The sequence below is a fragment of the Carassius gibelio genome, chromosome A4, assembly GCF_023724105.1.
Source record: "Carassius gibelio isolate Cgi1373 ecotype wild population from Czech Republic chromosome A4, carGib1.2-hapl.c, whole genome shotgun sequence".
Classification (NCBI taxonomy): Eukaryota; Metazoa; Chordata; class Actinopteri; order Cypriniformes; family Cyprinidae; genus Carassius; species Carassius gibelio.
The window spans coordinates 35,502,213-35,518,089 of record NC_068374.1 but is presented as its reverse complement, the minus strand read 5'-3'; the positions used below and the strand labels follow the sequence as shown (position 1 = coordinate 35,518,089).

Below are 15,877 nucleotides of genomic sequence, written 5' to 3'. Positions count from 1 at the left end.
TGTCTTGTCCTCGTTTAAGAAGAGGAAATTTTGGGCTAGCCATAATTTCACCTCCTCTAAACATTGGAGAAGAGAGAGGTGATTGCAGTGGAGTTGTTTTTCTTAACTGGAAGATAGATTTGAGTGTCATCTGCATAGAAATGAAAAGACACACCATGTTTTCTTAGAATAGAACCCAGAGGCAGCATGTACAGAGAGAATAGAGAGGGAGCTAAAATAGAGCCTTGTGGAATGCCACGGGTCAGAGGAGCAGGGGAAGAGGAACAATTTCCCAGTTTCACTAAAAACCTTCTGTCAGGTATGACTGAAACCATTTCAGAGCGTTTGCTTTTAGACCTACCCAAGACTCTAATCTAAAAAGATTAGTAAAAGTTAGTAACATAAATCATTACACATTTAAGATAATATAGGCTAATCAGACTACTATTAGAATGCTTTTGCCCTAACTTGTTTTTCACATTAATTTAAACAGGATATTGATATAAAAATACTAAGATAAAGATAATTTGTTCCAATCATTGTACTTAACAACAGTTTGATTTATATATATATATATATATATATATATATATATATATATATATATATATATATATATATATATACACACACATACACATACACACACACACACACACACACTGTATATATTTAAATTTCATGGGTACTTCAAGTAAATATGTTAAGTGAAAAAAAGTTTGGGAATTCCTACATTGCAAGTAAGAAATTATAGGAATTTGTGCATTTTCGTATTTTTGAAAGACAAAAGCAATCGAAAGTAAAAGTAATCAGATTTTTGGAATCTGATCAGTTACTACCCAGCTCTGCCTCCCCCTCACACAAAACATTATGCATTTTTAGATTCTCAGAAAACGTCATTCTGTATGATTTATAGGCTTGTTTCCTCAGGGGGACCAAAAAATGTCCCCACAAGGTCATAATGGATTACGTTACCAACTAAAATTTTTCTCATGTAGTTATAGGGTTAATAACCCTATTATGAATCAGTAACGGGCTACAATTTGTAATAAGTGATCTTTTCCAGATAGCACTGGTACGTCTCTAAGAGGTCTGTTAAAGATCTGGGAAACATCTGCTGTGTACAAACACCTGACAGACATCTTTAAGATGTCAGTTTTACAAGCATTCCTGATAGCACACATACATCTAGGGACGTCTATTTGACGTCTGCATTAAGATGTCAAATAGATGTCTATTAGATATAAATAAGATGTTTATGATTTGGAATGTATTTAAAACTGACATCTGAAAGACATCTGTCAGACGTTTGTAGACAGCAGATGCTTTCCAGATCAAGAGATCTTTAACAGATATCTTGCAGATGTGCGTGTGCTTGACATCTGTTAGGAAACGAGATATAGACGGATGAGCAAACACTCTAAAAAATAAGTCTTGCCAATGTAATGCAGACGTCAAATAGAGTGCTGTCGTCTTGTATGCGAATAGTTGATTTTTAAGTAAAAAAGTTTACATATATTCCACGATGGCACACGTACATCACGGAGACGTCTATCTGACGTCGTATTTACATCTGCTAGACTTGTTTTTTAGAGCGTCTTATTTGCAATACATCAACAGTTAGTTTCCCTTCAGATGTCGAAAAGACGTTTAGAAGATGTCTTTAAGATTTAGAATGAATGTAAAACTGACATCTTAAAGACGTCTGAGGTTTGAACACTTTCCAGATGATGCGATCTTAGCCCCGATAGCACACCTACATCTCAGAGACGTCTATTTGACGTCTGCATTACATCTGCAAGACATATTGATTTGGAATGTTTGGAATGTATGTAAATCTGAAAGACATCTGTCAGGCGTTTGTAGACAGCAGATGCTTTCCAGATCAAGAGATCTTTAACAGACGTCTGTGTGACTGATTTTACTGTTTATCTGGATTAGTCCAGCAGTAATAAAGCGTGCATGAGTGAAATACACGGAGCTCTGCTGCTGATTGTGTAATGAGAGCCGTCTCGACTCAAGCTCCGCCTCATAAACTCATTTACACTGTTTTACACTCATTTACGGTCTCAGAGTCGGCTCTCTGTGTTCATTACCGGACCCCAGCGGATCAGCGGCTCTTTATTCTCCGGTTTTCAGCGTGAGTCTGAGTTTGTGGCCGGTGTGAGTTTCAATGACGCCATGATGTTATTTTTACCCGATGAGCTCACGAACTCAGTCTAACTTCACCAGCAGCAGACTGACCAGCTTTAACTAGTCTAACTAACCCATCCGCGTCTCTATCGGGGTCACTACACTTCCGGTCAGCTTTATCCGTGGATCTGCTGTAAACGAGACGGACTGGACCTTCATGGTGAGTTTCGGACATGTGTTACATGAGAAACAGATCGCGGAGGGCCGCAGTGTGTGTGTGTGTGTGTGTGTGTGTGTGTGTGTGTGTGTGGAGACGATGTTATTGTTACTTTCGTTTACTTAGTAAACCTAGTCAAATGATTTTAATGTTTCGGAAAGCTCTGTTGAGTTTCATATTTACCTTGCTGTCATTAAATACAGTACATTGTGACTCTGACATCTGTAAAAACACAGAAAACACACTCGTGTCCTGTTGAAATGTTCAGGTGTAACTTTACATTAAAATAGTGTGGTGATACCATAATGATTATCACATTTCTATAATTTTATAGTATTAACAGTATATTCAGTTCTCACTTAGATACACTATAATAACAACGCTATCAGTCAATGTGTGCTAAATTAATACATGTAAATATGTTTAAATAAAATTTAAAAAAGCATGAAATTACTTTTTTTGGGGGGTTAATTTAAATAAAATAAATGTTAACTGAAGGATAATCAAATATATATATATATATATATATATATATATATATATATATATATATATATATATATATATATATATATATAAACTCAAACTGTTTTTATTTCGACTAGCTGCATATTCCTAATTTCCCTAAAATAGCTGAAACTAAAACTAAAATAAAAACTGTATCGATTTCTTTAAATACAACAAACTATGAATACAAATGATAGAAATGCACAACAAATTAACATGAATATGTATACCAATGTATAGATAAAAAATCAAAATAATATTAAAAAGTCAAGTCACCTTTTAATTATATAGCGCTTTTAACAATACAGATTGTAACAAAGCAACTGAATAATATTAAATAGAAACAAAGTGTAATATAATCTCAGCGATACTACAAATAGCACTCAAAATAACCATGGTATTATAATAATATCTGTCTGAAAAACAAAACAAAACATTGTTATACCATGGTATGACGTTATTGTCTGTTTTCAGTGTGTGAAGGTCACATGATCACGTCTCTCATTTCAGGATATTTCTGAAAGGGAAGTTCAGCGTGTTTAATCACAGCGGGTTTATAAAAAAATCACCTGCGGAGGAACAGAAAGCACTTATGCTGTTGTTGTTGTGTGACTGTTTCCATGTTACAAATACACTGGATTACTCTGAGTAAACAAGATCATTTCTATTTAAATACGAGGCTCTGAAAGACTTGCCCATGGATTTACCCTCCTGAAACCCAGAAAAATGGTTTTATTTAAAAAAAAAAAAAAAAAAAAAAAATATATATATATATATATATATATATATATATATATATATATATATATATATATATATATATTTGTCATTACAGCATAAGAAACCAATGGAGAAAAAAAAAAACATTATTCACATTTTTTTTCTATGTCCTATGTGGAGAACACCAGGACAAAGTTAATAAAAATATAAAACACACATACACACACACACACACACACACACACACATATATATATATAATATACACACACATACATACATGTATAAAAAGGCATGTAGGCAAAACAAATATTTTTAGATTTCAGGCTATTCTTAGCCAAACTTTGTACCTATGTTATGAAAGATATAACATAATGATTTAATATACTACTGTACTTTATGAAAAAAGTGCATGAAATGTTCATATATTGGTATTGCCATTCTATAGGCTACATTGCATCTAATTATCATATTAATGTGTCATTGTAGCAAACCATAACAGAAAAAAAAAGTGTAACAGGAGTAATTTCTTGGCAACATTTTCATTAGAATATCTCATAGGAATATTGATCAATAATTTATTGTTGTTTCCCCAAAATGCCTGATGAACAGACCGTTTGTCCTGGAGTCCTCTACAAAAGATATATGTTAAAATTAAGCCCTGTTCTGGTTCAGATTTGAATCCCCATAACATTTTTCTGAGATGTTTATTCACGACAAACAATTTGAAAAGGAGTCAGAACATTATGATATTTCCTTAAGAGTACTACATTTGATCATTCTGTCAATATCAGTCATATTTACAGACCAAGCAGAAAGTGTGTTTATGATCAAACCTCCAAACATCTGATATCTCAAAAAAATTGCTCTGAATGTGCTCTGTTCAGGACATCCTGACTTAAAACATATAATGTCCTCTACAGATGACAGAAGAATAAACCTGGGTCCCTTAAATTGGCTCTTGTTTAAAGAGGACGTTGTGATGTGCGGGTCCTTCACGACTCACAGCAGACAGACAGACAGTGAGAGTAATGGTGCATTTGGAGCTCGTTATCGTCTCCTCGTTAAACACAGGCGCTCAGGAGGAGGCCTGTCATTAAAATGTCCCTCGGCTTCCAGGCGGTTTGTTGTGGTCGCGAATCTGCCGATTAGGATGTGATGTTCTGGAGGAATCAAGAATTTCCCCTCGTAAAGCTGAACGCGCTCACGTCACCGTTTCATTTCCACTAATGTCTTACTTGAAGAAGAAGCTGGTTAGTTCAGGATCATCCCATGGAGCAGCTAGTTGTGTCGGTCAGTCCAGCAGTGATCTAGTAATTGACCCAAAGGTTAGTTCCCTGCTTGTTCTACTAGTGCAGGACAACAACAAGCAATCTGATTAACCTGACTCATAATTAATTAATATTTAGGTCTTTAAAAAGTCTATGTTCACACTTCAGGCAAATGTGTTTTTTTTTGCTCACATTACTCAGATCTGTTTTTCTCATGACAGTGTGAACAGCACAAACCACATGGAATCTGATCTTTTAAATTCCGATTTGTGCACTTCCATATGTGGTACTAAATCAATGTGACCACAGCCATGTGACTTTTACGTCACTCTTCATTGTTCATTGTTAATTTAAACTGGGAGTCATCTCAGTTATCACCATTAAAGTATGGAGTGCCACAAGGATCTGTCCTAGGTCCTCTGCTATTTTCAATATACATGTTACCCCGTCGTAATATTATTAGAAAATATGGAATAAGTTGTTATGCTTATGATATTTAACTATTTATCTCAACAATTTGCCCCTCTGGAGTGGGACTGGGCTAGTTTTGGACTAGTTTAGAGAAGCAACTGGGTGGATTTTGCTTTGAAAACCTGGCAACACTGTTGGTATTGTTTGTTTTTTTTGCACATGCCAGTGCATGTCAGTTCAGAACCATGATTTAATATAACAAACATTTAATATAACAAATGGAATCGAGCATTAAGGCTTGCAGTGTTAGCATAGCCATTTGGTTTTGGTCTTAAATAGTTTAACAAAAGTCTTAATTCTTCATAATCAGTGAATACTGATCGTTATGGTTTTGATATTATAATTTGTTGTAGATGATTGAAAGATGCATATTTAGGTTGGCTTGAGAAAGCTTATTCTTATTATTTTCTGATTATATGTCATTAAACAGATTATAAAAACTATGAAAAGTCCGATAGATGTTCATTGAGAGGGGGTCAAAACTTTTGCTTAGTGTTTAAGCTGTCTATCACCAGCAAAGCTTAATGGCTATCATAGACGTGCATTATGAATAAAATCTTTATTTCTACCCTCTGGCTATTATTGACATATTGATTACACAACATACAGTATCTTAAATACTGTTACATTGATTTTAGAACAGAGGTTTCAGCGCGACTTTGGACTGTTGTGCATCTCAGCGACTGTAAATATCAGTTTGCGTGTTTCATTTACAACGTCTCGGGCCTTTGAACGTGTCTGTGGTTTGATTACAGCCTCGTTTGATCTGTTTGTGTTCTGATGGCCATTTGACGGGTCAAAGTCCTCCATCGCTGTTATCTCTGCCAGGCAGGTTGAGCTATTAACCTTCGGTCAGAAAAACACGGATCAAACAGTTTTAATTCAGCTCTGCCTTTGCAAAAAATGATGTGACTTGAAGAAACCGTGAAGCCAATTTGTTCGGCAACAATTTAAAATTAGATCTCAAGCTAAAAAAACTAAATAAATAAAATGCTCATGAATAAATGTTTGAGTGCAGCTGAATCCCGAACGGTCCTAAAACAGAGCCAGAATGAAGTGTTGTGAGAAACGGCTCCATGACGTCTGAAATCAATCAAATGTTTTATTTGTGGAAATGCTCGGCGCTCCAGTTTCATGTTATTAGAGGGAAACACAAGATGCAGAAACTCTGGTTTAGTTTGATATTTGATGGGGGATGGAAACGCTTTTCTCCCAATGGCCTGGACAGACCCTGTTCATGAAGACGTCACATGATCTCATGTTTCCGCCTCCGCACACGCGTGTGAAACTGATCTCCTCACGTCAGCATGGTTTCAGTCTCACTAACACATCTGGACTTCGCTTTCACTCTTTCAGCTGATGTTTCTGTGATAGTTTAAAACCGTGATCCTGACATCAAGATTGACTCTGTTCGCCTTCTGAACTCATGTAGTGTTTATAGTCCTGACAATAATTTATAGGATGTTAGTATAGTAAGAAAACATGTGACAATCACTGATCCAGTTTGTGAATGAAACCGAAGGAAAGATTGTGTATTTTTCCTGATGTCAGGATCAGGGCGTTGATTTGATCCAGACACACGTGACTTAAACAATGACCATAACAATAACTGTACAGTTTTAATAATCACTTTAACCTGAAGAGGATAGTGAACTACAATGATAACGACACAGAAGAACAATAATAATGACGTCTTGTCCAGAGCAGTTTTTCTTTTTTCCGACAATGACAACTAATCAGAATCCATTCGTCTTTAAAGAGCTTATCGTCGCTGGTGCGGATGCGAAAATATTTATCGTTATACTTATTGTTTTAAGCCCCATTCACAACAAGTACCGTAATGATAACCATAAATTTATAATAATATATAAAGTTAAAAAAATTGGTCTAACTCTAAAATAATAGCAATAATCAGTGTTGGAGAAAGTAACTTTTAAAAGTAATGCATTATAGTATCGTAAAAAAGTAACTAATTGAGATCGTTACTTTTTAATGTTACTTCTTGTCACCTGGTCTTGTTTATATGTTTTTAATAATAAAATAATTATTTTTGCCAACTCTAAGCAAACCAAAAGTGAAAATGATAAGCATCAGGATGAAGGAAGTGCCTTTGCATTTCCCGATTTATCTCAACATGGGTATTGGAGAGCTTTGAGTGAATGAATGGGAAAACAAAGCAACTTGGGTTACTTATTTAAACAGGTAACTCAGATATTTTTCATAGTTGTTGTTGTTGTTGTTGGGATTTTCCCATCATACAGGTCTGACTGGCAGGTTTACGGCACACAGGGGAATTTCTCTGGTTTCTGTGCAATCCTGTTATGTACACATGAAAGAGATTACATTATTAAAGCAGACCTTTTTTGTTTTTAGCACTCACACACAAACAACGTGAACCCAAAGCTGCTGTCACCAGATATACACTATGACACATTCTGTTTGAATGAGCCGTTTTCAAACTCTCAAATCATTAATATGCATATTACTCTCGTATCTGTTCAATATAGATGCAGTGTGACATGAGCAATGTTTGGGGTAAAGTAGGGCGAGCCTGATGTCACCACGTACAACATGTTCTTGGATCAACTTCCGTGTTGATCCTGGAACCACATTCCAATCAACCAATCAGAATTGAGATGTTTTAGGCTTGCACCCAGGGTTAGGTGCTTCTACACCCTTGTTAATCAGCAATCATTTCCAACTGATTTTAAGATAAATTATGGCTAGGGTGTATATTGTGTGTATATATAAGTGTATATTTTTGGACAATGATGTTGATCATCAAAAAGCAACGCAAGAGTGATGTAAAGCATAGCGTTCCATAAAAAGTAACTAAGTAATGCAATTAGCTACTTTGAATGGAATATTGCAATGTATTACTTTTAAAAGTAACTTTCCCCAAAACCAGATTGATTGTGAGGGTTCACAATGTGTTTTTGTGTCTCAGCAGAATGATGGAGTGCAGCGGTAAGAAGGTGCATGAGGTCACGCCGCTGTGATGGTGTGAAAGAAACTCCCATCAGCCACTGCGCCTCAAGCACCGTTTTTCCTCTGGAGTTTCCTCTTGCTTTTTATCTTACGTTTTTGGCGCGCCTGCCGAATGCATCATCAGCTGCTACCATGATGCCGTTGATCTCCTGAGTGTATCGTCACTGAGACACAGAGACTGTTAGCGCAGAGACGGACTGAGGGATTGTGGGTATGTGTGAGCGCGCGGCGCGGCCCATCGGGGCCGAGGGTCTGGTGGCTCTGCTGGAGGGCGCTCTGGACCGCGTACTGCTGATCGACAGCCGGCCGTTCGTGGAGTATAACACGTGTCACATCCTGGAGGCCGTGAACGTCAACTGCTCCAAACTGATGAAGAGGAGATTACAGCAGGACAAGATCCAGATCAGTGAACTCCTGCAGCACTCGGCCAAGAGGAAGGTGCGTGAAACTACAGGCGTATTGCTCTTGTGTCACCTGACTCAAGACCCAAGCAGATGTTTAGCGGGATGTTCACGCTGCTCAAACTGGAAGCTGTTTGATGCTCAAATCTGATCTGATTTGCTCATTGCCTGTAAAAGAACAGAGTGAATGTCCTGCTAAACATCATAAAAAGTAATTAAGTACCGCAGTTAGTTACTTTTAAAGTAGTAAAACAACATTGTAATGCATTATAGTAGCAAGCTCCTGACTAAAGTAGAAAACTACACTGACACAAATGGACAAACTTGATTATAAATATAGAACATCATTTTACCAACCAGAACACTAGAAAACGGAATAATGAGCAGATATGAACTCACTATTTCATTATGTGTGTGTGTGTTTCAGCTGGAGCTCCAGGGTCAAGAGGTCGTGGTCTATGACCAGAGCTCGACTGACCCCGCCTCCCTCTCATCAGAGGCCTTCCTCAGCGTCCTATTGGCCAAGCTGGAGAAGAGTTTCCCTTCAGTCCACCTACTCTCAGGTTCACACCATACACACCTGCACCTGTGTCTCCAGTGAACAACTCACTGATTCAAATGATTCGGTCAGAGCGAGTCTCCAGTGAACAACTCACTGATTCAAATGATTCGGTCAGAGCGAGTCTCCAGTGAACAACTCTCTGATTCAAATGATTCGGTCAGAGCGAGTCTCCAGTGAACAACTCTCTGATTCAAATGATTCGGTCAAAGCGAGTCTCCAGTGAACAACTCACTGATTCAAATGATTCGGTCAGAGCGAGTCTCCGCTGAACAACTCACTGATTCAAATGATTCGGTTAGAGCGTGTCTAATTTAAGTGTCCTTTTAATTTTGATTTAATCTCAGTTAACAATTTTAGATCTTAAACTTTTTAAATATTATTATTTAGGTTTCCATTAATTTAGTTTTCAGTTTTAGTCTGTTTTAGTATTTGTAGTTTTGTTTTTAAATTTTATGGTTATTAATTTTAGCAACTCAGCTTTTTTAAAAAGGACTATTTAAGTTCAATTTAATTCATTTTTAATTTTTTATATTTGACAATTTTTTTAGTGCCTCAGCTTTAAAAAATAATATGACTATTTAAATTTAATTTCAGTTTTAGTCATTTGTTCAGTACATTTATTTATTTATTTTACAGTTAGTAATTTTAGTACTTCAACTCTAACTTATTATGCAGCGTTTTGACATTTTAAGTTGGATTTTTTAATTTTGCAATGCACATTTTCATCTGAAATCATTTATAGTGCTGACAGACCAACACAAACCTGGATGCAAACTTAAAGACATGATTTGCTCTACACATGAATCTCTTTCAGCAGGTCTACATCTTCATCCGGCCTCACCTGTCTGTGTTCTGTCCCGGTCTGCAGGTGGTTTTGTGGCGTTCTCGCAGCTGTTCCCGGGTCTCTGTGAAGGGAAGTCCTCGCTGGTGCCGTCCTGCATCTCTCAGCCGTGTCTCCCTGTGAGCAGCAGCGGGCCGACGCGGATCCTGCCGCACCTGTACCTGGGCTGCCAGAGAGACGTGCTCAACCAGGTGATGCTCACGACAGACACGAGTTAGGAGCGTGTCTCATGAGCTCGTGCTGATGTCTGTGTTCCCGCAGGAGCTCATGCAGCAGAGTGACATCGCTTACGTGATCAACGCCAGCAACACTTGCCCCAAACCAGACTTCATCCCCGACTCGCATTTCCTGCGCGTGCCGGTCAACGACAGCTTCTGCGAGAAGATCCTGCCCTGGCTGGACCGATCCGTGGAGTTCATAGGTCAGACATGATCATGTGACTGTAGGAGTATGTTTAGAGTGGGAGGTCAGCTGACAGGAAGTGTTTTTTTGTGTTTCCTGTTAGAGAAAGCCAAGGCCAGTAACGCCAGAGTCCTTGTTCACTGTCTGGCGGGAATCTCTCGCTCGGCCACCATCGCCATCGCTTACATCATGAAGAGGATGGACATGTCGTTAGATGAAGCGTACAGGTACACCAGCAGATTCCCTGAGCCTTTATTAATCTACATTCATTGAAGGATGAGTCTCAAAGTACTTGAGCTGAATTAAATTTCTTGATTTAAAGGTTAAATCATCCTTATATGAAAATAATTACAAAAATGACTTGTACTTTTAGATTAATAAAAGGTTCTGTTTTGCGTTTAGTGGCTCACTATGAAAGCCCTTTTCTGCCACTGAATTGCAAGTTTAAAAGTCGCAATTACCTTTTTATATTTTAACCAGTTTATATCTTGCAATTCTGGCTTTTTTTTCTCGCAGTGCTGAATTTTATTTACTTGCAATTCTGACTTTTTTCCCTTGCAATTCTGACCTTTTCTCGTAATTCTGACTTTTTTGTGCAATTCTGAGTTTTTTTTCACAATTCTTTTTTTCTTGCAATTCTTACTTTTTTCTCGCAATACTGACTTTTTGCTTGCAATTCTGACTTTTTTCGCAATTCTTTTTTTTTCTTGCAAATTTTTTTTTTCGCAATTCTGACTTTTTTTCACAATTCTTTTTTTTCTTGCAATTCTGACTTTTTTTCTCGTAATTGTGAGTTTATATCTTGCAACTCTGGCTTTTTTTTTCTTGCAAAGTTGATTTTTTTTTTCTTCTTACAATTCTTAATTTTTTTCTCCCAATTCGGACTTTTTTCCCTTGCAATTCTGACTTTTTCTCATAATACTGACTTTTTTCTCGCAATTCTGACTTTTTTCGCAATTCTGACTTTTTTCTTGCTAATTTTTTTTTTCGCAATTCTGACTTTTTTTCTCATAATTGTGAGCTTATATCTTGCAATTTGGACTTTTTTTCTCACAATTCTGACTTTTTCTCCAATTCTTACTTTTTTCTCGCAATGCTGAATTTTTGTTCCTTGCAATTCTTAATTTTTTCTTGCAATTCTGACTTTTTTCCCTTGCAATTCTGACTTTTTCTCCGTAATTGTGACTTTTTTTGCAATTCAGATTTTTTTTCGCAATTCTTTTTTTCTCTCGCAATTCTGACTTTTTTTTTTGCAATTCTGACTTTTTTCCGCATAATTGTGAGCTTATATCTTGCAATTTGGACTTTTTTTCTCACAATTCTGACTTTTTCTCCAATTCTTACTTTTTTCTCGCAATGCTGAATTTTTGTTCCTTGCAATTCTTAATTTTTTCTTGCAATTCTGACTTTTTTCCCTTGCAATTCTGACTTTTTCTCCGTAATTGTGACTTTTTTTGCAATTCAGATTTTTTTTCGCAATTCTTTTTTTCTCTCGCAATTCTGACTTTTTTTTTTGCAATTCTGACTTTTTTCCGCAATTTTTTCGCAATTCTTACTTTTTTCTCGCAATTCTGACTTTTTTCTCGCAATTCTGACTTTTTTTATCATAATTGTGAGCTTATATCTTGCAATTCTGACTTTTTTCCCCCACAATTCTGACTTTTTTCGCAATTCTTTTTTTCTCGCAATTCTAACTTTTTTTGCAATTCTGACTTTTTTTCGCAATTTTGTTTTTTTCTCGCAATTCTGACTTTTTTCTTGCAATTTTTACTTTTTTCTCGCAATTCTGACATTTTTCTCGCAATTCTGACTTTTTTTCTCATAATTCTGACCCTTTTTTTTCTTGTAATTATGTTTATATCTCATAATTCTGACATGGCAGTCATGGCCTAATGGTTCTCGCAAGTCTGACTTTTCTCCCAGTTCCGACATCTTTTCTCATAATTGCGAGATGTAAACTTGCAATTACTAGAAAAACTATTAGAATTTTTAGATAAAAAGTCATAATTACCGATCGATCTGCAAGCTGTGTGCCCTCACCACATTGCGTGTCTATTCACAGGTTCGTGAAGGAGAAACGGCCGACCATCTCGCCCAACTTCAATTTCTTAGGTCAGCTGTTGGACTTCGAGAAGAAGCTGAAGAGCGCGAGCGATGCGCCGTTCAATCCTCGACCGCCGTCAGACGAGCGGAAGCTGGAGCCGCTGACGATGCCCTGCGTTCTGTCCGGCGTCCCCGAGGAGCATCTTCTGGCCCGGGCGCTCTGCAGCCTTCAGCTCGGAGAGGAACCAGAGGAGAACGTCCGACCCAAACGCTCCTTCTCCCTGGACATCAAATCCTACGGCGAGTCCGGAGCATCTCTTCGAGCATTTCCCGTCGCTGAACCCTGTCAGTTCTCGCCGTTGCAAGAGGTCTCAGAGCAAAGTCCAGCTGAAGATCAAGCTAACAAGGTGCTCCAGCGCAGCGGCAGCGAGGATGGCGCTCCAGCGGGGGTCCTGTCGCACTCTAAAGCCAAAGCAGGGGCGCTGAAGGGCTGGCACTCGGACATCGTCCTGGGACCCGTGGCCGGAGGCTGGTTCCTCTCCTCAGACTCGGCACGCTTCTACTCGACCTCGGCTATCTTCAGCGGCGCCAGCTGCGCTCCGGGTCTGGAGGCGGTGAGGAGACGCGGCCGGCAGCGCAGCGGAGACGGAGGAGACTCTCGCAGGAGCTGGCACGAGGAGAGCAGCTTCGAGAAGCAGCTGAAGCGCAGGAGCTGTCAGATGGACCGCATGACGGACAGCAGATCCCGAGAAGACATGAACACGAGGAGCAGCCAGTCCAGCTTCTCCGGCAGCTTGGAGATCATCGAGGTCTCCTGAGGACTCCACACAGTCAATCCTTTCTTTGCTTTGTTCTCATTCAGAGTTGAACTCGATTGGGTGGATCTGAAGCACAGATATCCAGGACCTCGAAACACTACAGATGGACAGGCTGAACCTTCATATAACATTTGTCCCTGAAATGTTGTTTCAATTCACACATGTGGCATCACTTAATTAAACATGCACATAATTAACTCTCAATTCAGTTTTTGCACACATTTCCAGCCTATGAATCTGAACATTTAATAAAAATAAAAAAATGTTGTTGACATGAAAGAGAAAAAACTCTTGGAATTGAAGTCAGTTAACAGATACAAAAAGATCAAGTGCAATAAAATTAACACTTAAATGTGTATGTTTGGATGTTTTCAATCAACTAGTCTGAAAGACGCCGTACAAAACTGACCAGTGCATGACGCCTAAGAGCGTCTTTTGTCATATTTTTGCCATGCATGTGTTGAATTATGATCTCAGGAAGTTGCAAATCTGTCGGAGATCCAGAATCAAACACACACATGGATCTTTAATTCTCTCAAGCGTGCGATGATGCTCGTTTCTGTCGAGGTCCAGCACAGAACAGTTTCGGCGTTCATCGACTCAAAGTCCTCATCCTGACTTTAAAGGCTCATAAGATCATGAACCTGTTCCTCAGATCACCGGATCAGCCGTCGAGTGCCATAAAGACTCATTTAGACCGTCATGAACAGAAGGAATCAGTTTCCTAAAGCTGTGAAACTTGAGCTGAACGAATCAGAACCAGCAGCTAAATCACGGGTCTCTGATGTGCTACCACACAAACGTCAGATATACAGTGATCTATGTTTTATCTTTGTCGAATGACTGATGCCAAAATCATTCCTAAGACAGATCAGCCATTATTTCTCAGACGGTACCGCTGTGAGATGTTAATCCGTAGCTGTTTATTGATTGTTGAAATAAAACACAAGTGGTACATCTGGAACATCTTCAGCTGTCTCTATTAAAACATTAGATGTTTATGGATCGGGTCCATAGGTGCCGCTGTGTATTTTACTATAATATAACATAAAATACCATTGAACTGTATCCAACTTGTTTTGCAGTAGCTGTTCTCTTTTCATATAACTAAGATTAAAACTAGGTGAACTGTAAACCTGTTTGCACCACAAACCAGTGTGTTTATAAAAAAATATAATATCAAGCAGCATGACTGACTGTTTTTGTGAAGGTGAAATGAGTGGAAGCTAAAAACCGGAAGTCTCTCACATTCAAGGTACAAATGTTCATGCTATGATTGGAGCACAGATTTTTAACAATAACAGATAAACCTTTAAAGACAGGCCTGTCGTGCGCTCTGAGGTTGTTAATCGTTAGTATATTCGTTTGTTAAAACCATCAGTTTGCATCACATCGGCTCATTTTTTAAATAATTGTCTAATAGCGGATTATATAGTGAAAACTACATTTCCCAAGATGCTGTACAGAAAAATCCACCAATCAGCGAGCACAGCGCACGCACTGCTGTTCAAAAGATTTAGATCAGTAAGATTTGTATTTTTCTGCTAATCAAGGCAGCATTTATTTAATCAAAAATACAGAAAATAAACAATAATGCGAAATATTATTGCAATTTAAATAAATGGTTTTCTATTTTAATATTCTTTAAACTATAATTTATACCTGTGATGCACAGCTGTATTTTCAGCATCATTACTCCAGTCTTCAGTGTCACATGATCTTCAGAAATCATGAAAATATGATGATGTATTAACTAGAAACAGTTTTGCTGCTTAATTTATTTTATTCTTATTTTTGAACCTGTGATATTTTTTTCAGGATTTTCTTTAAAGAATAAAAACTGACAAAAAAGAATAGCATTTATTCCTAAATAGAAATGTTTCGTAACAATGTGACTTTTTAAAATCCATTTAACACATCCTAGCTGAATAAAAACATTAATTTCTTTCAAAAAGAAGAAATTAACGCCATCTAAAATTTAAGAGTTCAGAGCTTTCCCAACTGTGTATTTATGATTATGAATTTACAGATGTATTTTATAGCTTCATAACTGAATAATTCAAATAATAAACGCTGCTGCCGTGGATGCGTTTTATGTGTGTGTCTAGCAGGGGGCAGTATTCTCTTTCTCTGAAGCATCATGGGTAATGTAGTTTTTTCCATAAGGAATATCGCTGTTAGTCTTTTGGATGAGAAATGCATTAATTCCTACATCAGAAATAATTCTCACATCAGTTGTTATCCAAAAGCGCTTATGAAATGGAAACAATTGTTTTCTATACCTTCCAGGGAAAAAATACTGTCGCAAGTAACGTTTTTATTTCCAAATTATTTGTTTTAAAATATAGATAGAATCCCTGTAATGCTTTTCTTAATAGGTTTAAAGAAGATATCTCACCACAATGTTCTTTTTTAAATTCTGAATCTCTCACACATTTATTTTGTAATAAAGACTATTTGAAGCAGGTGTCGATGATTTTTTTTTTTTTTTTTTTTTTTTTTTTTACACATTTTTACAGAGTAA

General features: G+C 37.5%; 1 protein-coding gene across 2 annotated transcripts; it reads left to right on the top strand.

The window, feature by feature from the left end:
• The first annotated feature begins 1,971 nt into the window (after positions 1–1,971).
• Positions 1,972–14,536, top strand: LOC127979546 (dual specificity protein phosphatase 16). 2 transcript variants are annotated; one of them, XM_052585083.1, is made up of 7 exons: positions 1,972–2,332; positions 8,249–8,724; positions 9,115–9,250; positions 10,118–10,281; positions 10,352–10,511; positions 10,596–10,719; positions 12,555–14,536. In XM_052585083.1, exons 2-7 carry the CDS (start codon positions 8,500–8,502, stop codon positions 13,351–13,353), a joined length of 1,608 nt encoding a protein of 535 aa, XP_052441043.1. In that variant the 5' UTR covers positions 1,972–2,332; positions 8,249–8,499; the 3' UTR covers positions 13,354–14,536. The 2 variants fall into 2 exon arrangements, with proteins under 2 accessions (XP_052441043.1, XP_052441049.1); XM_052585089.1 differs by having other exon boundaries at positions 8,246–8,724.
• The last annotated feature ends 1,341 nt before the right edge of the window (positions 14,537–15,877 follow it).

Excerpts from the sequence above, each read along its gene's own strand:
- LOC127979546 (XM_052585083.1), top strand. The coding sequence starts at position 8,500 with ATGTGTGAGCGCGCGGCGCGGCCCATCGGGGCCGAGGGTCTGGTGGCT. Across the intron at positions 9,251-10,117 it reads TTCAGTCCACCTACTCTCAG|GTGGTTTTGTGGCGTTCTCG; the intron begins GTTCACACCATA and ends CCCGGTCTGCAG. Across the intron at positions 10,282-10,351 it reads AGAGAGACGTGCTCAACCAG|GAGCTCATGCAGCAGAGTGA; the intron begins GTGATGCTCACG and ends GTGTTCCCGCAG.